The sequence below is a fragment of the Physeter macrocephalus genome, chromosome 1 (assembly GCF_002837175.3).
Source record: "Physeter macrocephalus isolate SW-GA chromosome 1, ASM283717v5, whole genome shotgun sequence".
In the NCBI taxonomy this organism is placed as follows: Eukaryota; Metazoa; Chordata; class Mammalia; order Artiodactyla; family Physeteridae; genus Physeter; species Physeter macrocephalus.
The window spans coordinates 42164942-42188872 of NC_041214.2; the positions used below are offsets into that span (position 1 = coordinate 42164942).

Below are 23931 nucleotides of genomic sequence, written 5' to 3' on the forward strand. Positions count from 1 at the left end.
TAAATGTTTCTTGCATTTTGTCTATTCTATTTCCAAGATTTTGGATCATCTTTACTATCATTATTCTGAATTCTTTTTCAGGTAGACTGCCTATTTCCTCTTCATTTGTTAGGTTTGGTGGGTTTTTACCTTGCTCCTTCATCTGCTGTGAGTTTTTCTGTCTTTTCATTTTTCTTATCTTACTGTTTTTGGGGTCTCCTTTATGCAGGCTGCAGATTCGTAATTCCCATTGTTTTTGGTGTCTGTCCCCAGTGGCTAAAGTTGGTTCAGTGAGTTGTTTAGGCTTCCTGGTGGAGGGGACTAGTGCCTGTGTTCTGGTGTATGAGGCTGGATCTTGTCTTTCAGGTGGGCAGGTCCACAGCTGGTGGTGTGTTTTGGGGTGTCGGTTGCTTATCTTACTGTGTTTGGGGTCTCCTTTTTGCAGGCTTCAGGTTCATAGTTCCCGTTGTTTTTGGTGTCTGTCCCCAGTGGCTAAAGTTGGTTCAGTGGGTTGATTAGGTTTCCTGGTTGAGGGTACTAGTGCCTGTGTTCTGGTGGATGAGGCTGGATCTTGTCTTTCTGGTGCGCAGGTCCACGTCTGTTGGTATGTTTTGGGGTTTCTGTAGCCTTATGATTTTAGGCAGCCTCTCGGCTAATGGATGGGGCTGTGTTCCTGTCTTGCTAGTTGTTGGGCATAGGGTGCCCAGCACTGTAGCTTGCTGATCGTTGAGTGAAGCTGGGTCTTGGTGTTGAGATGGAGATCATCCACATGGCTCAGAATAAAAGGGAGAAAAAATAGAAGGAAAGAAAGAAAGAAGGAAGATAAAACAAAGTAGGATAAAATAAAGTTATTAAAATAAAAAATAATTATTAAGAAGAAAAATTTTTTAAAGTAAAAAAACAAAGAAGGGACGGTCAGAACCCTAGGACAAATGGTGAAAGCAAAGCTATACAGACAAAATCTCACACAGAAGCACACACATACACACTCACAAAAAGAGAAAAAGGGGCAAAAAAAATAATATATCTTGCTCCCAAAGTCCACCTCCTCAACTTGGGATGATTCGCTGCCTATTCAAGTATTCCACAGATGCAAGGCACTTCAAGTTGATTGTGGAGCTTTAATCCGCTGCTTCTGAGGCTGCTGGGAGAGACCTCCCCCTCTCCTCTTTGTTCGCACAGCTCCTGCGGTTCAGCTTTGGACTTGGCCCCACCTCTGTGCGTAGGTCGCCCGAGGGCATCTGCTCTTCGCTCAGACAGGACGAGGTTAAAGGAGCAGCTGATTCAGGGGCTCTGCCTCAGGCAGTGGGGAGGGAGGGGCACGGATGCGGGGCGAGCCTGCGGCGGCAGAGGCAGACATAACATTGCACCAGCCTGAGGCGGGCCATGCGTTCTCCCAGGGAAGTTGTCCCTGGATCCCGGGACCCTGGCAGTGGCGGGCTGCACAGGCTCCCGGGAGGGGAGGTGTGGAGAGTGACCTCTGCTCGCACACAGGCTTCTTGGTTGCGGCAGTAGCAGCCTTAGCATCTCATGCCCGTCTCTGGGGTCCGCGCTGATAGCTCGCACACAGGCTTCTTGGTGGCGGCAGCAGCAGCCTTAGCATCTCATGCCCGTCTCTGGGGTCCGCGCTGATAGCCGTGGCTCGCGCCTGTCTCTGGAGCTCCTTTACGCAGCGCGCTTAATCCCCTCTCCTCGCACCCCGGGAAACAAAGAGAGAAGAAAAAGTCTCTTGCCTCTTCGGCAACTCCAGACTTTTTCCCAGACTCCCGGCTAGCCGTGGTGCACTAGCCTCCTTCAGGCTGTGTTCACGCAGCCAACCCCAGTCCTCTCCCGACCGAAGCCCGAGGCTCAGCTCCCAGCCCCCGCCCGCCTCGGCGGGTGAGCAGACAAGCCTCTTGGGCTGGTGAGTGCTCGTCGGCACCGATCCTCTGCGGGAATCTCTCCGCTTTGCCCTCTTCACCCTGTTACTGCGCTCTTCTCCGTGGCTCTGAAGCTTCCCCCCCACACCCCCGCCACCCACCGTCTCCGCCCGCGAAGGGGCTTCTAGTGTGTGGAAACCTTTCCTCCTTCACGGCTCCCTCCCACTGGTGCAGGTCCCGTCCCTATTCTTTTGTCTCTGTTTATTCTTTTTTCTTTTGCCCTAACCAGGTACGTGGGGAGTTTCTTGCCTTTTGAGAGGTCTGAGGTCTTCTGCCAGTGTTCAGTGGGTGTTCTATGGGAGCAGTTCCACGAGTAGATGTACTTCTGATGTATCTGTGGGGAGGAAGGTGATCTCCGTGTCTTACTCTTCCGCCATCTTCTCCCGAGCCCCTATTATCATCATTTTTGAGAGAAAGAGTGAGACATAAAATTCATTTGTGTTAAGCCATTGAAATTTAGCACATTATTTGTTACCTAAGCATTACTTATTCTATTATAATTAATATGCTTCTCAAGGTTACATAGCTAATAAGTGACAAGACTAGGGCAATTCCAGCTCTTAACCCCCCTGCTATGCTACCTCCTAAATGGGTCGCATTCCCCACACACAGATCTTTCATCATAATATACGTCAGTGAAGAGTTTTTGTGCTGCTTCCTACACTGTTGGAGCTGATTCTCTAGCTCCGGACATCAGTAAGCACTAAGTTCAAGACTCACTTACTTGACTTATATTTCCCACACCAGAGGCAATAGCAATTACCCAGGGGAAGAGAATTCTCCTCCAAGTCTTCATAGTTTGTCTTGACCTCAAGGCTCCGGGTGAAATTGGGAAATGTCAAAATCATTAGTCTTTTCATTAAAATCTCATTTCTGTTTCTAAATTACAGAACAAGGAAAGAAAACATAATAGAAACTGTATTACCCACTTAGGGATTCAGACCAGCCTCAAAAATCTCTTCTTTAGATTAGATGGTGGTGACCTCTCAGACATGTAAAGTTGAAGATGAATGCTCCCTATTCAAAGCCTATCCTTTCTCCAGAGGTTTCTAATTCCTCCCGTCTGCCACCTGCCATGGGTGTCATTCACTACTTGTTGGCACCTCCACTTGAGTCTTCAAGAGAAAGAAGCAGATGAGGAAATGAGATCTGCTGATTTGACAATTATTTATGATTTTTGTAAGAGTGGACATTTTAACTATGAGAATTATGGGGTTATTTGCAAGTATCCTTCATTCATAATCTCTTTATCCCAAACAACCACCAATGCTGGTAATATTGCTGTCCCGTGAACAAGATAAAATCCATTATAATCCCTGTTTTTGAACGGGGACTCGCGCTCCTTCAATCTGCTCTGTGACTTAATCAATGTGGCATTATTAACAAGGCAGAGAATGTCATGAAACAGTCGGAGAGAAGAGCCTTGTAATTCGCATCTCATTTCCCGATTGAGCAATCAGCTGCAGATAACATTCTCACCAGGGCACTTCCGTGCCTTATGAGATTCCATAGTTGAGAGGTCATTTGCAGACCACACAGGGGCTTATAAATCCTACCTGTGGGCCAAGTAGACAATGGAAATAGATTTCCTACCTTCCTTGGGCCACTGGCCCCTGGGTTACTGTTAGGAGTCCTGGGTCTTTGTGGTGGGTTCCACTCACCTTTGCTTCCTTCCTGCCTCACAGTGGTCAATTTCTTAGTGGTTCGGCCTCTTGAAAAGAGCTTGAGAGTAAGGAGAAGTTATTGGTAATGCCTCATCGCTGCTGAGAAACCACTCACGTTCCTTCTAGAGGTGGCATTTTAGCCTCCCTTGAAAGGCGGAGCCTCACACCCCGTCCTCTCTCAGAACGCAGAGGGATTTTAATGGGTGGAAGGAATAGATAAAAGAAATCAAAGAGCTCCCTTTCCAACTAAAATAATTCATAAAAATTCTAATATCAGGGAAGAGTAAGCTGGGACAAAGTGAGAGAGTGGCATGGACATATATACACTACCAAATGTAAAATAGATAGCTAGTGGGAAGCAGCCACATAGCACAGGGAGATCAGCTAGGTGGTTTGTGACCACCTAGAGGGGTGGGATAGGGAGGGTGGGAGGGAGGGAGATGCAAGAGCGAGGAGATATGGGAACATATGTATATGTATAACTGATTCACTTTGTTATACAGCAGAAACTAACACACCATTGTAAAGGAATTATACTCTAATAAAGATGTTAAAGAAAAATTCTAATATCAGGAAAATTTACTGTTGGGAAATTTAAGAACCTAAGGGGAAAAATAAGTTGAATGGCCAAGATCAGGTATGAGCCTATGAAAGCTCTTATAAAAGGGTCTTCATTCAGTAAAAGAGACAACATTAAAGAATGCAATGGCACATGTCACATCTAAAATGACTATTAATTTTAGTATATTTGATTTCCATTTGCAATTCAAGCTCAATAGTAGAACTTGGGACCTTCTTTACACAGTTAAAAAAATTGTAGATTTGTTTTGCTTTTTGGGGCAGCAAATTATATGAGGACTAAGAGACCATTTTTCCTCTCTGGTCCTCGATGCCAGTGAGCAGTATTTTTCCAATGTAAGAGTCCTGTCTCACGAACTTATGCTTACCAGGGTAGAAGGGAGGGCTGGATAGTTAGGGAGTATGGGATTGACATGTACACACTGCTGTATTTAAAATTGATAACCAACAAGGACCTACTGTATAGCACAGGGAACTCTGCTCAATATTATGTAACAACCTAAATAGGAAAAGAATTTGAAAAAGAATAGATACATGTATATGTATAACTGAATCACTTTGCTGTACACCTGAAACTAACACCACATTGTTAATCAACTATACTCCAATATAAGATAAAAAAGTTTTTTAAAAAAAAAGGAATAGTAGGCTATAACATGTTATTGAGAGATGTAAAGTCTCAGCCAAAAGCAATAAAATTAAGAACATTAAACCTAAAAAACAACAAAAATAAGTCCTCTCTCCCAAGTTCCCACTGGACTCACAGAGTGAGAGAGTAATTTAGGTGGTTAGGATGGGGGGAAAGGAGAAGAATAGCTACGCAAAAACTTTTAAAACCAATGCACCAAAGCTGAGAATGTTTCTTTCCCAGTCTTCAAGGTTATGACGCCTTACTTCTGGTCATAACTTTGTGCCAGGTGGTGTCCTCAGCCCTTCTGCCCACGCTGGGCTTCTTCCATCCTGATAGAATGAAGGGCACAATCCCAAGATGTGAACAGGTTGACCCTTACCCTTCTTGATCTCTCTCAAAACTATTTCAGCGACCTCATTTCCTGCTCTTGTGTCTGACTTACTTCCCTTTTATCTTCCCAACCTCTATGGCTTCAGTCTTTCTTTTTTTCCTAATTATTCCCATTAGAGATCACCAACAGTTCTTCTTATTGTCTAAAAGGTATAAAAACTCCATGTGGGAGGGACTCAAAATTGGAAAGCTGCCTTCCCCAAAACTTTCAAAACTGTTGAGCCTTCTAGTTGCTGGAACAATAAATATTTTCTATCCAAAGGCTCTATCCATGTTTCTCCCCACTAGGGAAAGAATGCCTAGAATTCATCCGATTTCCTGAAAGATCTGTGACTCAGAAAATGTTTACGACGTGTTTGGGTAACTTAGCCTCATGAGTTTTGGGGGTCGGATTTGTGACAACCATCAAACCAGATTAAATGCCATAGTATGTCAGGCATTTTTTCTTTCAACCCAAGAAACAGCATTAACCATTGGAAGAGGTGTCTGAGAAAACTCATGATTCTATGGAAGGTACACTGAGAGTCAGGAGGCACGGCTTCTGGGGAAAAAGTTCTGCCACTAACTTGTTGCATGAATTGGGCAAGTCATCTCATCTTCCTGGGCCACTGTTTCCACATCTCTAGTTAGGGAGTTGGACTAACTCAGTGGTTTCAAACCTGACCTGGAGACCTGAGACCCACACCCATCACCAACTGAAAGAGATTCATTGGAACTGGTACTCTGTAACTTGATTTTTTAAAGGAACACTTCTCAAAGCATCCTATTGTCTGCCAGGTGTACAAACCATTGTAGCAGAGACTCTTTAGGGTCACTTCTAGCTTGAAAATACTGGGTTTCCATTAAATGAATATTCTCTACACTTGGCAGAATCTGGATTAACATGAAGTATTAGTCAACAGACTGCATCTCTTAGAGTATTCTTTTTTAAATACATGTGATATAATGGACTTCCTCAGAACATAGACACTGAAAATGCTTGCCTACAAATGTGGCTGAGCAGAAAATGTTTTATATTTTATCAATCTTCTTGACTCAGTATTTAAGTTCTGTAATGTCTAAAACTAAAGGCACCTGGAAAATTACTGACTGATGGCGGTACAAAAGTTGTGAATATCAAGTAGAAACCTGTGGTTTTGAAGGGGAATGACAAAGGTTGTTTCACTTAAGAGATGAAAAGAGTAATTTCATTCTGTCTTAACAGCACGCACCAACCTTTTCAGAACAGCTAGGTTTTTGGGTTGCATCAGAAAGGAAAACATCACCAAGTTTGTTATTCTCCTGTAACAGGGGGGAAATATCTTAATACTTACATTTATAAGTGTTAAGGAAACAACATGAAAACTGAAAATTTATTTCACTAACATACATAAGTTCACAACAATGAACAGACACAGAAAATAGCAGTATATACAGAATTCGACTACTTACAATACATTACAATAGATAACAGGACATTTCATAAACAATTCAGCACTGTATTGAAATCTTTCCAAGGATGGTTAATTCTATTTAGCAGAACTATAACAAATCCATTCCTATCAGGGTGAGAGAGGACTTTCACTGTTGCTGTTGAGTACTTTAAAAATATTTGCCTCTTATAAGTGAAATGAACCACAGCAACTGCTAAGTGAACTTATTCCATGTATGCAGAGTGCTATTAAATCTGAGTTTTCTGTGCTTTAAAAAATTTTTTTTAATAAGATAAAATAAAACACATGTGATTAATACCATATGTGAATTAAATGATTTATTCAGAAAGCCTATCACAGTAGTGCTGGCTACATAATGGACACTTACCTCATAGGATTTGTAATGAAAATTAGTGGATGTCATGGCTGGGGAGCATTTACCAGGGTGCTGATCACAATGAATACTTAATGAATTGACAGCTAATAGGATGATACTAACAATGACGTTGGTTATAAGATCTCACTACTCAAAGTGTACCCCACGGGCCAGCAAGGTCCATATTACCTGGGAACTCATTGGAATGCGGAGTCTCAGGCTCCACCCAGACCTCCTGAATCAGAACCTGCAAGTTTGAGAAGCACTGATATAGAAAAACATTCTTGGGGTTCAGCAACTCGACAGAATTCATACTAGTAATAAACCATGGGAATTGGAAGTCACACCCAAATCAGCAAGTGCTAAGGCCAGTGCCTTTCTCATCCCTTAGAGAGCATCTCTGACCTGGAGATGTTCAGGCTTCCTGAATCCCAGGGCTATTCTTTCTTTCATCCAAGCTGTAACTGAAAAGCTTTTCAAAAACCCATTTTTTATGTCTACCACAGTAGCAACGACATTGTAATTTTGTTTTATTTTCCACATTTTTAATTATTCAGCTGCTTTACTTGTCACCATTTAGGGAATTATTGCAAAACTTATGTCTTCAATGCTACTGATCAATGTATATTTAGGCAACTAAACAGATGTAGAATGGGTTGACTGCTTTGATAAAATTAAACATTGATGAAACATATATTTGCACGGCAACAAAGATGCTGGCATTTGTATAAATAATAACAGATCTATTTCCCTAATCATCTAGAAAAAAAAAACAGTGGGGGGGGTGACAGAATTACCAAATATGTCTCATTTACTAAGCAGGTCATTTTCAAGTGCAAGTTTTTTTTTTCATGGGAATAAAATTATGTTAATTTATAGCATCTATTACCACTTTAAAATGAGAGAAGTATATTTGAGCAAAAAACAATGTGGATGAGACCTGAAGCATATTTCCCAGATATGTTATAATTTCCAGAGCTTGTTTGTACGTCATGGAAGGTGCATGTTTTTTAATGTACTCCTCCACAGTACCATAGTTTGATTTTATGCAAGATGTGTTTTGAACTTAAGTGATTCTATGTTACACATTTGTTTTTCACATTTTACCATCTCTGAAATTGGGATCAGTCTTATAACTGATGGCATGTCACAATTTGATTGACAGCATTTTTTTTTCTTTTTTACAATCAATTGGATCTTAAAATCACTTAAAATGAAAATTAGTATCCGCAGTGAACTTAATCCTAGCCCACAGGGAACATCATAGCGAGTAAAACAAATGGGACAGAAAGGGTTCCTCACCCCCACCCTTATCCAAAGAAAAAGGGGAGGTGGATAAACAGAAAGAAATTAGATTAAATAAGAAACGCTCCACGATTTCTTTTTTTCACAGAGCCGGAGAGAAAAATCATGGAAGATAAGATAATTTAGCAAAAGGGCAAGAAAGAGGAATAAGGGAGATGGAAAACAAAAAGAGAGCAAATAAAGCATCAAGATGGAAAATGTATCCGATGAGTGTACTATTTTGACGCCTATTTCCTGGGTGTGGTGTCCTGTACTAGACAGTCAATTTACTGCTCCCTTTTCTTTATTACACACTCTGGTCAGTAGAGTTCCTAGAGTGAGGTGTGGGAGATGCTCCCAGCATCTCTCAGGAGGTATTTCCTCTTCTCTGGCCCATGCAGGTGGCCCATCTCCCCCACCGACAGCCTCTGAACTTTCATCTCTTTCCCTGCCTCCTTTTCACTCAGTCCCAAACCACCGAGAAGGTGTAAATGATTGTTACAACTTCTGTTTGTTTGTTCTTTCAGGTGATATCAAGATTGTCGAACAAATCTATGGTCTCACAGGTATGGCTTTTTGCCAAAGAGCAAAATATTTATCTAAAATTTGTGGGATTTCCAACAAATCTGTCTCCCCCTTGAGGATGTTATGTATTCATTTTTGACTTCACCTAAAGCACTTGAGAGAGACGTGGCAATGACTTTCATGAGTTTGGGAATAGAGAAAGATTGAAACTCATGTATCTATTTAAGGATCTTAGAGCTATTGTTAAAACATAGTTTGTCACCAAAACCTGCCCAGAGTAACAAAGTCCTGAGGTATTGATCTTAGAAGAATTGAGCTTTTAAGTCAGTCCCAACTTTTAAGAACCCTCCAATTTCACAGAAAACTTTCCCCCCAAACAGTAACTTGTCCGATTTATTACCTAGACTTTTATTACCAATAATCCTATGACAGAAACCCTGTAAACATCTCCTTTTCTTGCTCTGTACCCTCTTGAAGCAGAACCCCCCAACTTTCACACACATGCATACACACAGAGACACACATGCATACAGAGGTGCACAAATAAATCCAGTTACACAGCACATTACAAAGACGTTGATAATGGACCGAAGATGGTTGGGGGTTGGAAGCAAACAGAGTTGCTATTGAGAAACATTTTTAAAGCTCTTAAAACATCTCAGTGCTATCAACCAAGTTCCTCCCTGCCACTAGTTGTCTTTTCTCTCTCATCTCTGCAAAATCCCTCTTCAGGAACTAGCAAAACTGTCGTTACATGTAAACTCTTCTCAACAGGCATCCTTTCCTCATTACCTCTTTTCCACCAGAACTTTCCTATATTATCTTTCTCATGAATAGAAATTTAGCCTCCTTTTGGATTTTCCCATCTGAATTCCTCACCCCGCCATAGCACTCTGAAAATGAACATCCCTTCCAAGAATACACCATCCTTAACTTTCAAAAAAAAAAATCTGTATAATTAAAGCTGAAGTTCATTTGCAGTATCAAAACTACCAGAATAACAGGGGTTTCAAAATAATAGATATTTATTTCTCTCATGGACAAGGCCAGAGGTGAGAAATATAACAGTGTCAGTAGGCCTGGAGATTTCCTCTTTCTGCTTCATGTTCCTCAATGTATGCCTTCCTTCTCCTCATTCTCTCAGATGGCTGCTGGAGATCCATTCATTTCATCAGTGTTCCAGACTAGAAACTAAAGCAAAGTAAAAGAGCAAGATAGATGCTCCCCTCCTTCTAGGAGCTTTCCTAAAATTTCCCTATAACCTGTCCACTGGCATACTATCATCCTACAATTTGGCCGTATGGCCAAACCAAGTGGCAAGGGGTCTGAAAAATGTGATCTTTGGGCAAGGTGCATTGCTAAGAGTTCTGTTAACTAAGAAAGAAGGGCAGATTATGTGAAATATCACAACACTATCTGTAGGACCTGCCCTGATGTAAATTTTGTTTCCTTTTTCTTCATGATCATTACCATCATCACAAGGGTAAGCATTTAATTAAGCACATTCAGTGCATATCACTAAGAGTGTAACTACCATTATCTAATACCTAATTTTTTCCTCACATTATTGGCAATTTACAGGTGAGGAAACCAAGGCTTTAAACAATAACATTACCTGACCAAGGTTATAGCTAGTAAGTCACAGGACTTTTAAGACTGTGTGACCAAAAACACATACATTCCACCACTAGACTTTATTCTGCTTTCCTTTTAGTCAAGACACGTTTAGTCAAGACTCATTCATGAGTTTGAAATGACTATCCCAGAAAGATGTCACGAGCAAAATTAGAGACTCCTTTGACTGTGGGGATAAAACCTCATTGCCCTCATGGGAGCATTCATGAGAAAGATGAGAGGGAAAGGAAGAGATGGGTCAGAGAGAAGGAAAAGGTCTGTGGTTGAATTTTGTGGCCATGTATACACAGGTGAATCCAGTGACATGAGGGAGGAGGTGTTTCTACACTGATGGCCTGAAGAAAGTAACCGGTACTCCTCCTGCACAGAGGCTGCATGTGGGGCTGGGTATTTAATAATAATAAATTTGGGTATTGTCTGCAATGATGGTCCACGGGCTAATGAATTCTTGGTATAAATCGTGTTGGCTGTCCCAGTCACAAGAGTCAGTACCTAAGCAAATTGTCCAAGGTGCCAAGCATGGAGGTATGAAAATTAAATGAACTTGTAGAAGTACAAACATCTTATAGGTTACTAGTCAGAAGATTCTGTTAGAGCCAAGGAAGGCTCCTTGAAACAAAGGAATGGTTAAATTGCCAATGCAAATGTAAACAGAAGTCCAATTAGAGAATGTACTCACTGATTTTAATTTCTGTGATAAGTTCGCCCTGTTATATCTTTAGCTGGGTGAGATCACTTTTCTGTTCTACAATACTAGTAAACAAATGTTCCTCTGCAATTCCACATGGGGCCACCTTTTGTTAAAAGCACAGAATTTAAAATGCTGTGAAGGAAAAAAAAATAAAAGCAAAACCATGACTATTGAATAAAGAACTAATAGCTTTACCATTAATTAAAATAATCACATCTAGTTGGAAAGATGAGTCTAATAATTCCACTTCCTCAAGAAATTTTGACCCATAAGATTAAAATACAAAAAAAATAAATAAACCTTCCTGAGTGAACTGATCATTTCACTTTACAGCTATGGCCTCAACTAAATGGGTGAATGGGCCTGTCAGTCACTACAGATTCAAGTTCATTTTTTTGTTACATATATATATATAATTATAACTGTTACAATAAAATTCATATACCAATAAAACAACTATTTATTGAGATGAAGTAATAACCATGACAGCTCATGATATTTAAATAGTATTCTTAGGTCTTTTCAGTTTATTTTCATTATGAATTATTGATAAGCAGGTATAAATGATTGTATGCTCAAAAGAAACTGAGGCACAGGAAAATGAACTGACTTTGGAGCAGGGAGGCCATGTCTGGGGCAGAGCAAGAAACACATACTCTTAGAGTGACTGTTGAGGGCCATCAGCTTAGCCTTTGCTACCTTGTCTGCCCTACCCCTTCATTATCCCCTCCTTCATCCTTTCCCATCCTCTCCTTTGCTTCTTCTAAGCCTGTAAGGTTGAAGGAGCCCAGGCAGGAATCCTACAGAAGAGTTTGCAAAACTCTCCCTTTCCTTTCCTAAGGCTCTTCAAGGTGAGAGGATCAAATGGTTTGCTGTACTTCCTGCCACCTGACTTGTGAGAACAAGGAGAGCTGAGGGCACTTCTGATCTTCTTCCATCTATGATCCAAAATAGGAAAGAGTTTTATTCTCAAAGATAATATAATTTTGCTGGTTGATCTCCACATAAAGTTCCACTGAGGACCCTGTAACTTTAAAATGTCAAGGCCCAATTATGCTAAGTGAAATCAGTCAGACTGAGAAAGACAAATACTGTATGAGATCACTTATATGTGGAATCTAAAAAATACAACAAACTAGTGAATATAACCAAAAAGAAGCAGACTCACAGACACAGAGAACAAATTAGTGGTTATCAGTGGGGAGAGGGAAGGGGGAAGGGCAAGATACAGGTAGGGTAGTAAGAGGTACTAACTACTGGGTATAAAATAAGCTACAGGGAGATGATGTACAACACAGGGAATATAGCCAATATTTTATAATATCTATAAATGGAGTATAACCTGTAAAAATTGTGAATCACTATATCATACACCTATAACTTATATACTATTGTATATCAACAATACTTCAATAAAAATAAAATGATGAAAACTGAAATAAATAAATTAAATAAACTATCAAGGCCCAAGACTTTCCAGTAAAATTGAAAATGTCTTATTCCTAAACACATGCCATCATATGCTATTATAAATGACAGGCTGATTAAAACCTCCATGCAAACCTGATAAAATGCACCTTTTACATAGCTCACCACCAAGAGAGTTTAAAAGACCAAGACAGGGATTGTGGGCTAACACTAGGAAAGCAGAGAGAGTAAACCTATCAGAGATCAGAAATGGGGATATTTTTAACATCTTTTATTGAAATATAGTTGATTTACAATGTTGCATTAGTTTCAAGTGTACAGTAAAGTGACTGAGATACATATATCTATACATATATATATCCTTTTTTAATATTCTCTTCCATTATAAGTTATTATAAGATATTGAATCGAGTTCCCTGTGCTATATAGGGGGTCCTTGTTGGTTATCTATTTTATATATAGCAGTGTGTATATTTTAATGCCAAACTCCTAATTTATTCCTCTACGCCCTCCCCTTTGGTAATCTTAAGTTCGTTTTCTATGTCTGTGAGTCTATTTTTGTTTTTTTTGTTTAAAATTTTTATTGGAGTATAGTTGATTTACAGTGTTGTGTTAGTTTCAGATGTACAGCAAAGTGAATCATTCTGTTTCAAATTCTTTTCCCATGTAGGTTATTACAGAATATTGAGTAGAGTTCCCTGAGTTCTCTCATACAGTATGAGAGACTTTGAACACCTGAATAAATAAGAGCAAAATCTGTGAGGTCTTCCATTTTAAAGGCTCTAGGGGATCTGGCTTTGTTTAGATGGGCCCTGCAGCATGAATGATATGCCTCTCAAGAAGTCTTCACAATCTGTACTCATCTATATTATCCTCTGATTTAGTCAGAGCCCAAGGGAAATGGCAGCATCAAGAAGAGACTCCCATCCATTGTGGAAGATGAGGAAGAGGAGGAGGACCGGGAGGAGGAGGAGACTGCTTCCCTCTCTCCCATCTACACAAGGGGATCTTCCTCTTCCCGTGGCAAGAAGCTTGGAAGCAGTAAGAGCTATCTTGGCTTAAGCCTGAAGCAGCTGGCCTCGGGAACAGTGCCATTTCACTCACCTATCAGAGTCTCCAGTTCCAATTCCCCCAAAACCAGACAGGAAGCCGATGCCCCTAACCATGGTAAAAGAAAAGAGAAGAACTTGAAATTGCAACTTTCAACTTTGAACAATGCTGGACCCCCAGACCTCAGTCCAAGGTGAGAGTTCACATCATAGAATTCTTTCCCAGGTGAAACCGGCTACATTTTATTCACACTAGTACCTGGCTAGTAAATTAGTCAGCCTTCTGGGCCTTTCTGCCACGCAGGTTCCTAGCCTCGATGCTTCAGCTTCCTTAAATTTTTGTGCGCCATTTTTGACTCTACGTGGAGGTGTATGCAAGGTGAGAATAAATCATTTTAGTCATATTCTCAAAAGGGTCCATTAAATGTTCCAAATTCTTTCTCTTCTCCCTTTATCCATTTAGCTCTACCTATTTTTATAGATGTATATTTCTACATTGTAATTTTATAACTTATAAATTTCTAATGAAAACAAAAGAGATGGAACAAAGTCCGTATTGTTATCCCCTCAATATCTGATCTTACCAAAAGTTTCATGAAGCAATGAGTAGAAATTATGAAGGAAATCAAGTTCTGGTCTTCATTTCCCATAGTATTTGCTTCACTATTGTGGATGACTGAACTTAGTTTTATTTCTGACCCCTTCCGCAGGTAATATGAGATGGTTCTATTTTTTAACTAAAAAAAAATTCACTTTAGGATCAACTAAAAGTGATTGAAACAGTAAAAAATTCTGACTCAGAAAATGTGAAAAGAGTAGGCTATGGCGCCTAACAATTCAGTAAAAAATAGACAAGAAAAAAACATATTGAGTGATTCCTAGTCTTATGTACTCGGCTAGGTAATTTTTCATTTACTATTACATTTAGTCTTTTCAGGAATCCTATAAAGTAGTTTGTATTATCTCTACTATAAAGTTGTAAGAAGTGTTAAGTATTTTGAAGGTTACATATTTTGTCCAAAATCTCATAAATTTGAGTTCTAAAATAGGGATTCAAATTCTGTTGTTCTGCTTATAAGGCAAGAGATGTTTCTGATATACTACATATTTAGTTAGTCATTTGAAGAACACAACTTATCCATTTAGAGAAAATATTAAGGGGAAAATAAGCAAAACAGGGTTAATGAAAAGTAGGTGGATATTAAATGTTCAGGAATTCAGTTGGAGATGATAATTTGAAAGCATCCCTTAACTCTTCTCCTTCCTAAAATTTCTCTAAAATGAAAAATACTCAATTATAAAAAGGGGAAAAATGTATCAGAGCTGGAAAAGAAAGTTTCATATACAACTTATTCTACACTTATGAAAAATCATATTTTATTTTATATCTAGAAAAAGATATTGAGAACACACCAAGATGTTAACGGTAGTGGTGAATGACAGTTGATTTTTCTTTTCAGATTTTTGCTACCTTTATGTTTACATTTTCTGCAATAAGTTCATCTTTTTTCAAAATAATGAATGTGTTAGATATTATTTACCAAGGAAAGAAGATTAGCTAGAGTCTCAATAGTCATTTAAATATAATTCTTCAACTCTCACTTCAGAGTTTTGTCCACGTCCAGAGCAAAGATGATTTCAAAGTTATTTTCTGCGATGCTGTAAGCATTACGTTAAAACTCTTTAATTCTGGATAGAGTAGTGAATTAATATAAATTTAGATAAGAGAACTTCTGTAGCTTAAGGTTTTGAATCTGAGAATAAATGAGTCTAAGATCTATAGCATTGCTGTTCAATAGAAATATAGCATGAGCTAAAATTGTGAGCCACATGAGTAATTTTAAATGTTCCAGTAGCCACATCTTTAAAAAGTAAACACACACACGTGCAATTATTTAATAATAATTTTAATAAGATATTTTATTTGACTCAATATGCCCCAAATACTAGCATTTCAAATGTGAACAATATAAAAAATTACTAATTAAATAACTTACATTTTTTACTAAAATCTTCAAAATCCAATGTGTATTTTATACTTACAGCACATCTCTTTTTGCACATTTCAGGTGCTCAATTGGCTGTATAAGGCTAATGGCTACCATATTGGATAGCCCAGCTCTAGAGTGTCTAGAATTTAGAAATTTAACACAAGATTTTTCAAGTCTTCTAGGAATACTGGAACCCATGAATATAAATGAGCAACTAGCCCATCCTTGTTATTTTAAACAGGATTGTTGATGGAATTGAAGATGGAAACTATAGTGAGGAAAGCCAGTCCTTTGACTTTGGCTCTGAACGAGTCAGACCGGAGCCCAGAATTTCTCCTCCTCTTGGAGGTAAGCTCTATATTTAATCTTCTCTCAAGGGGTGATATGTCTTTATAACTTGTAATGTTTGGTATAGGCACTTTTTTGCCTTCCCATTCTTGGGGTATTCTCCATGTGATGGAACTTTACCAAAGCCACAAAGTAATTTGACTTGGGTCTGTGCCACCTCCAAGTTATTAAGATAGCATTTGTAATGGTTCCTCCATCCAGGCTCAACACCCTGCAGCTTACCAGCCCAGGTAAATGGTATGTCAGGAGGAGACTCAAATTTCTGCTCTTCATCAGAGGGTAAACATGTTTTCCTATTATAAATGCAGACTAATCCACAGAAACAACATTACCCAAAGGAAATGCTGTGTTGGGTGTAGACTGTAGGAACATTGGTTATAATTAACCAATTTATTGGGTAAGTGGTTATATACTTGCAGTTTGCCAGGGATAAATATCTTCAGAAGTATGTAAGAATATCGGAAATGATGGGGAACTATATGAAGTACTACCCTCTAGGGATGGTGAATTAATGTAAAATACCCCCAAACCTAGCCCAGGCTCCTCTCTGTCCCTTTCATTCTTGAGTTCATTGCCCACAAAAGAATTTGTCAGCATGATGAAGGCCAGAAATGACAACGTCTAAAAGAAGACGCACCTGTAGTTGATAGAGAATAATGCACATAGGTGATCCCAAACAGTCACCAGATGCAAGGCAGATCCTTGTGTCAGGATCTCCTGATAATTGGTGAATCCTTCCATGGGCAAAGCCAAGCCCAAGAAAGACTTCCGAATATACAGCTCTGGGGGTATATCTCCATTTGGTAGAATACAAGTCTTCTATCTCAATCAACAGTTCTTCCCAGCATTCATCTGCTGGGACAATGGAAGAGTAAGACTCCATGGTAGGACGATGGTGGGATGTAGGACGGTGAGGAGAGGAACGCAGATGTCAGTCAACAATCGTGATCCATCCATGTAATGGACTTATATCTGCTCTGGGCAAGAAACACAGAAATCATACTTCTAATCAACCAGATGTGAGCATTTGCTATGGAAGTTGATGGTGGGTCCCAACAGGAAGTTTTCCTTGTTGGCTCACAGGACGTCATCATGCCATCCACCTAGTATTTCTGGTCCTGCCATGCCCCTTAGCCTCCTCTTCTCCCTTTTCCCAACATCTACCTCAATACTCATCCATTCAACCAGCAAATATTCTTGACTTTACCTCCTAAATATCTCTCAGTTCTGTCTGAGACTTTCTATCCTTCCTTCCACCACCCTTTTCCCTGACACATTCACTCTTGCCTGCACTGCTTCCAAAGTCTCTTCTCTGTTTTCACGCTGTTCTCCATACAGAGTGAACTTTTTAAAAAATACACATTTATTCTTATTACGCTATTCCTATGCTTAACATCCTGAGATGGATTCCTACTGCCCTTAGTATGAAATCCACACCTATTGCATAATTGCATTTTTTATATATAAATGTATGTATCTATTTATTTATTATTTTTGGCTGCATTGGGTCTTCATTGCTGTGTGCAGGCTTTCTCTATTTGCAGCGAGCGGGGGCTACTTTTCATTGCGGTGCACGGGCTTCTCATTGCGGTGGCTTCTCTTGCTGCAGACCATGGGCTCTAAGCGTGCGGGCTTCAGTAGTTGTGGCGCACAGGATTAGTTGCTCCATGGCATGTGGGATCTTCCCAGACCAGGGCTCGAACCCATGTCCCCTGCATTGGCAGGCGGGTTCTTAACCACTGCACCACGAGGGAAGCCCCATAATTGCTTTTTCAGTGTCTCTTTTCCCAGATAGACTCAAAGCCCCATGAAGGTCAATATATTTTCTTTATTTCTGTCTCATCTAAAAGAGGCTTAGCCTGCTGTAGGTGATCTCTTATCATTCATTGAATGAATAGATTAACTTTGCAAAATATCTCAGCAAAAGGAGCTTTTACTACTGTGACACTTTGGATTGTTTTGAGCAACTTTTTTCTCCCACAGACAAATTTTCTACACATAATTGACCAGAATTAGGATATTAGAATAGTCATCATGATATATATACATGACATATATAGATATAGATATAGATACCTCTGTATATCAAATCCTTTCCACTCTAACTAGCAATGACTCATCTGTACTTCTGCTCCTGACAGATATGAAATGTATTTGTAAAAGTAAGGTAGAGAAAAAGTGGAGATGAGAGACCCGGGAAACGGGAGAAATTACCTTTTAGAGCAACACTGGAAGAGACAGAAAACCTGCAGTGGGGATGAGCAGCTTTAATAGAGGTGGGAGAAAAATGCTCTCATGGGTACAGGACTCAAAATCTGGAAAAGGAAGAGAGGAGAAAAAGAACATCTCTTTTCTATGGCTTGGACACTGGCTGTGATATATTTTTGGAAAATGGTCAAAGAAGAGAACATGTGCCATTCGGGCACATGGTAGGATTGTGTTCAGGAGAGGGGGAGGGTGGCCATGGACACATCCAGTAAGTGTGGCCACAGTCACCACCATGCTGTGTGTCTAGTTCCAAAGAGCTCACCAGGTGCCATCCAGAGGAGAACTAGGGAGACAGAAGCTACAGTGCACCGACATCGGGAAAGGTTGAAGGTAGCTTGGGCTTCCTTCCCTGTTCTAATTGCCCCAGTCCTAAAATATGAGGTTTATTCCTGAAGGACTCATTCTACGTGTGTGTCACTTTCCAGACCCAGAGATTGGAGCTGCTGTCCTCTTCATCAAAGCAGAGGAGACCAAGCAGCAGATAAACAAACTCAACAGCGAGGTATGGAGCTTTGCCTTTCTCTGGTCATGCTGGAGTGGTAAGAGGGGAAAGAAATCCTAGTCACCAGCAGAAGTGGTATAATATAGTCATGATGAATATGCACTCTGCTGTCTGGTGACAAGTATGGATGAACTCCCACTCAGCCTCATGTGAGTATTAGTCACTTACCTTCTCTCAAGCTCTATATCCCCGTGTGTAACAAAGAGACAGCAGTCATCCCTACCTTATGGCCCATTTGTGAAATTAAATGAAATAACCTAGGTAAATTATTCAACCTACAGGAAGCACTAACTAAATGATAATTATTATAATTGGTGTCATAAATGTATTGATACTTGGTTTAATTGGTGCTTTTTCACTTTTTTCATGTACTTGAATTTTTAATGAGTTAAAACAAGATCATTTGTCCACAGATGAATCAAAAGTAATGAATCAAAGTAATCAATGGCCTGAAACTCTATTCTTTTCTCTGGCCTGTATTTGCTGTGTAACTTTGAGCACTTTAACTCTTTAGATCTTACCATCTCTCCGTGTAAAATAAGGTAATTTCTTAAAAAACTTTATTGAGGTATATTGTGCATATCATAAAATTCGCCTATTTCAAGTGTACAGTTTAATGATTTTTACTACCTTTATTGAGTGGTTCAACCATCCCCACCTGAATTTTAGAGTATTTTTCCTCCCTAAAAAGATCTCTCACACCCATTTATGATTAATCTCTGTTCCCACATCCAGCCCTAGGCAACCACTTATCTACTTTCTGTTTCTATAAATTGTCTTTTCTGGATGTCTCATATAAATAGAGAAGGTAATTTCTGAATCAGTCTCTTAATTTGGGTGTCCCCCTAAAATTAAATTTAAAAAAAAAATTTTGAGACAATGATTTGGATGCAGATAGTTTCTTTGGGAGGTGATCCAGGAAGCAAGATGAAGGAGTAGAGGAATAAGACAAGAAAGAAAGGAAAACAAGTAAATAAGTGTGTGTTAATGAGATCATTAACTCTGTAGGCAGTTAGGGCTTGATCCTGCTGGGAGGGCACTGAGAGACTGTGTAAGGCAACTCAGAATTGTTCTTCCATGAGACAAGTAAAAGGAGTTGAGGGTGGCTCCTGAGAGGTTACCTTCAGGCTTAGCTGCAGAAGACACTAGAAGGATCCTTCAGACAGGAATATGCAGGAAGACCCAGCTGTCTGTGGTTACCTTCCAGGTAGACCTAGGCCAAATTCAGTGAGCAGACACAGACAGGGTAATAGGGCTGAAGTTTTAGATTCTCTGATGAGGTCTTGATGGAAAATGCAACCAACTGATGATATTGATGAGATTTGAAAAAAATGAAATCCACGTAATCATAATTGGTTTCCAATTACCTGTAATAATGGAAAACTGGGCAGCTTGTCATAAAGTCTATAGGGTTTTTTAAAAATAAATTTATTTATTTCATTTATTTTATTTTTGGCTGCATTGGGTCTTCGTTGCTGCACGCGGGCTTTCTCTACTTGCTGCGAGCAGGGTCTACTCTTCTTTGAGGTGCGTGGGCTTCTCATCGTGGTGGCTTCTCTTGTTGCAGAGCATGGGCTCTAGGTGCACGGGCTTCAGTAGTTGTGGCTCGTGGGCTCCAGAGCACAGGCTCAGTAGTTGTGGCGCACGGGCTTAGCTGCTCCGTGGCATGTGGGATCTTCTCGAACCAGGGCTCAAACCCGTGTCCCCTGCATTAGCAGGAGGATTCTTAACCACTGCACCACCAGGGAAGCCCAAGTCTATAGGCTTTTGTTCAAGGTGTGTTCCATCAGCTTAGTGAAGATTTGTGCTTTACTGCCCTCTCTCCTTCAGCGTCTACACTTTCTGAAGTGAGATTGTTGCCAACAAGAAGTAAGAGGGCCAAAGGGCAGACTAACAAAATAGGAAAAGAAAAACTAACTGGATTGAAACTGCTTAAATCACGAGGACTTGGCCATATGTGAGATCACCCAAATAATCTCATTAAAAATACACCAAAAAAAAAAATACATGGAAGAACAAAAACAAAACCAACTAAACACTCTTTTGGGCAACTGGACATCAACTTTTGCGTGTGTGTGGTTTAAGAGTGCTTTATTATTGTGGGGTTTTTTGTTGTTGAGTTTTTTTTTTTGTATAGCAACTTTTTATTAAACAATTTTCTTTAAGATATTGTTCTCAGGTAAAATCACACATTAATACCATTTGAATTATCAATATTTTCCCTCACATTTGAGTTTATTTAATGGTTTTAGGAACTGATTGACCAATATCTTAGCTCAAACACAGAAGTTAGTAATTAGTCTGGGGAAAAAAATGTATTGGTATCTTCAATGTTCACCTTCCCTAAGTTCCGGTTTTTCCTCTATTAAATGGTAATGATAAAATCTGTCATAGAGGAGTGTGGTACGGACTTAATACCATATGTAAAGCACCAAACGTGGTGGTCAAATGCTCATTCTCTCCTCATACAAGGTCATGCTTCTAGTCAACAAATGTGACTCTGAAGTTAGTCCCCTCTGCTACCCAACAGTGCCCCATGTAGAGTAATAGGAGAGAGAATTAGTCAATGCATACAGAATAAAATGAAAATGAATGGACTTAAGGGAAACATATTTGATCATGAAAATGAGACTGCTTTCACCTGAGACTTCCTTTTGCTATGAAGACGCTCACTATAAAATTAGAATAGGGACTTCCCTGGTGGCACAGTGGTTAAGAATCTGCCTGCCAGTGCAGGGGACACAGGTTTGAGCCCTGGTCCGGGAAGATCCCACATGCCACTGAGCAACTAAGCCCGTGTGCCACAACTACTGAGACCGCCTGCCACAACTACTGAAGCCTGTGCACCTAGAGCTCATGCTCTGCAACAAGAGAAGCCACCACAATGAGAAGCCCACGCACCACAAGGAAGAGTAGCCCCTGCTCACCGCAACTAGAGAGAGCCACGCACAGCAACGAAGACCCAATGCAGCCAAAAATAAATAAATTTATTTATTTTTTTAAATTACAATAAAAAATGATAGGGTAAAAAATTTACATTTCAGTGCATCTTATTTTAACTAAATAGTTTGATGTAAAAGTGTCACCGATTTACTGTAAAGAACACTTATTCTGTAACACTTAAGTTGATTTAAGGGCAAGGAGATGCAGTATGCCAGTTAACAATGCTTAACCATTATTTGACATTACACTAAACATTTAAGTGGTAAAATGATGATAAAACTAGGCAGAAAACAACCTGCCAAACTTAACAGAAAGGTAATCACAGGCAAATCTTCAATTTAAAAGTGAGAAAATGTGGTGGCTTGTTAAATCATCCTTAGCAGAGTGCACTTTGGCTGGAGTGCTCTAATTGCCACTTGTTAGCATTTTATTTTGTAGGTACATAAAGGAGCCAGTTAATATTAGGCCATTTTATTCCAACTTGAGTCTTAACTATATTAAGGAGAATGAAAATGTTTCATGTATATAATACACATGGCTAAACAAAAAAATAAATGAGTTTTTTAGAAACAACTTATATTTACTTTTTTGAGAGAGAAGTCTGGCTTCTCATACTATTTATTAACTCCATTCTTAAAACAACTTTATTGAGGTATAATTAACGTGTCACAGAATTCATCCTTTTAAAGTGTACACCTCGGGACTTCCCTGCGGTCCAGTGGTTATAACTCTGTGCTTGTACAGCAGGGGGCGCGTGTTTGATCCCTGGTCAGGGAACTAAGATCCCGCAAGCCAGAGAGCGCAGCCAAAATAAATTAACTAATTAATTATAGTGTACACTTGAGGGCTTTTAGTATATTCCTAGACTTGTGCATGCATCACCATAATAAATTTTAGAACATTTTGTTACCCCACAAAGAAGCTTTGCACCACACAGCCATCACCCTTAACGCCAGTGGCTCCCCATCCTCAGCCCCAGGCAACCACTAAGCTACACTCTGTGCCTGTAGATTCGCCCACTCAGGCCATTTTATATAAATGGAATCATACAATATGGTCCTTTGTGACTGACTTTTTTCACTTAGTGTAATGCTTTCGAGGTTTTCATCTCACATTGTTGCATACCAGTACTTTATTCCTTTTTATTGCCAAGTAATATTTCATTTTATAGATATAGCACATTTTGTTTATTCATTCATCACTTGATGGGCATTTGTGTTGTAACCACTTTTTGGCTAATATGAACAATGCTACTATGAACTTTCATAAAACATTCACACAAGATTTTGTGTGCACGTTTTAATTTCTCCTGAGTAAAGAAGAATGGCTGGTAACGCTATGTGTAAACATTTGAGGAACTGCCAGGCTATTTCCCAAAGCAGCAGAAGAACTTTACATTTAGCAGCATATGAAGGTTCCAACCTCTCCACTTCCTCACCAACAATTTTGATTTGTTATTATCTGATTTTTTTTATTATAACCGTTCTTGTGTGCATAAAGTGGTATTTCATATGATTTCCATTTGCATTTCCCTGATAGCTAATAAGTTGAGCGTCTTTTCATGTGTTATTGGCCATTTGTATGTCTTTGGAGAACTGTCAATTTAGATCTTCTATCCATTTTAAAATTGGGTTGTCTGTTTATTACTGAGTTGTGAGTGTTCTTTATATATTCTATATAACAAGTTATGATGGATGTACAGTTTTCGTCTCACATTCTTTAAGTTGCCCTTTAATTTTCTTAATGTTTTTCTATAAAGCACAATTTGGTGATATCCAATTTATCTCTTTTTTCTTTAGTTCTTTGTGATTTTGAGGTCACATCTAAGAAACCATTGCCTATCCCAAGGTCATTAAGATTTATTCTTCTGTCTTCTTCTAAGAGTTTTATAGTGTGATCTCTTACATTTAGGTCTTTGGTCTATTTTGAGTTAATTTTTTATATGGGTGATGTATGGGTCCAATTTTATTTAAGCTTTTTGTGTGGATGTCTAGTGATCACATCACCGTTTATTAAAAACACTATGTTTTCCCCACTGAATTGTCTTTGTACTCTTGTGACACTCAACTTGCCATTGATATGAGCGTTTATTTCTGGACTCTCAATTCTATTCTATTGCTCTATGTGTCTATCCATATCTTTTTAAATTTCTTTCGACAATATTTTGTAGTTTTCAGTGTACAAGTCTTGCACCTCCTTTGTTAAATGTATTCCTAAGAGTTGTAATATTTTTTAATCATCTTTATTGGAGTATAATTGCTTTACAATGGTGTGTTATTTTCTGCTGTACAACTAAGTGAATCAGCTATACATATAC

The 23931-nt window shown here is 39.3% G+C and overlaps 1 protein-coding gene across 1 annotated transcript in view; it reads left to right on the forward strand.

The window, feature by feature from the left end:
- Positions 1-23931, forward strand: part of KCNH8 (potassium voltage-gated channel subfamily H member 8) — a 406549-nt gene that overhangs the window by 358185 nt on the left and 24433 nt on the right. The window contains exons 12-15 of the mRNA XM_024115187.1: positions 8762-8800; positions 13398-13756; positions 15795-15901; positions 18595-18671. Coding sequence (XP_023970955.1) covers positions 8762-8800; positions 13398-13756; positions 15795-15901; positions 18595-18671 — 582 coding nt within the window. The remainder of the gene's footprint in view (positions 1-8761; positions 8801-13397; positions 13757-15794; positions 15902-18594; positions 18672-23931) is intronic.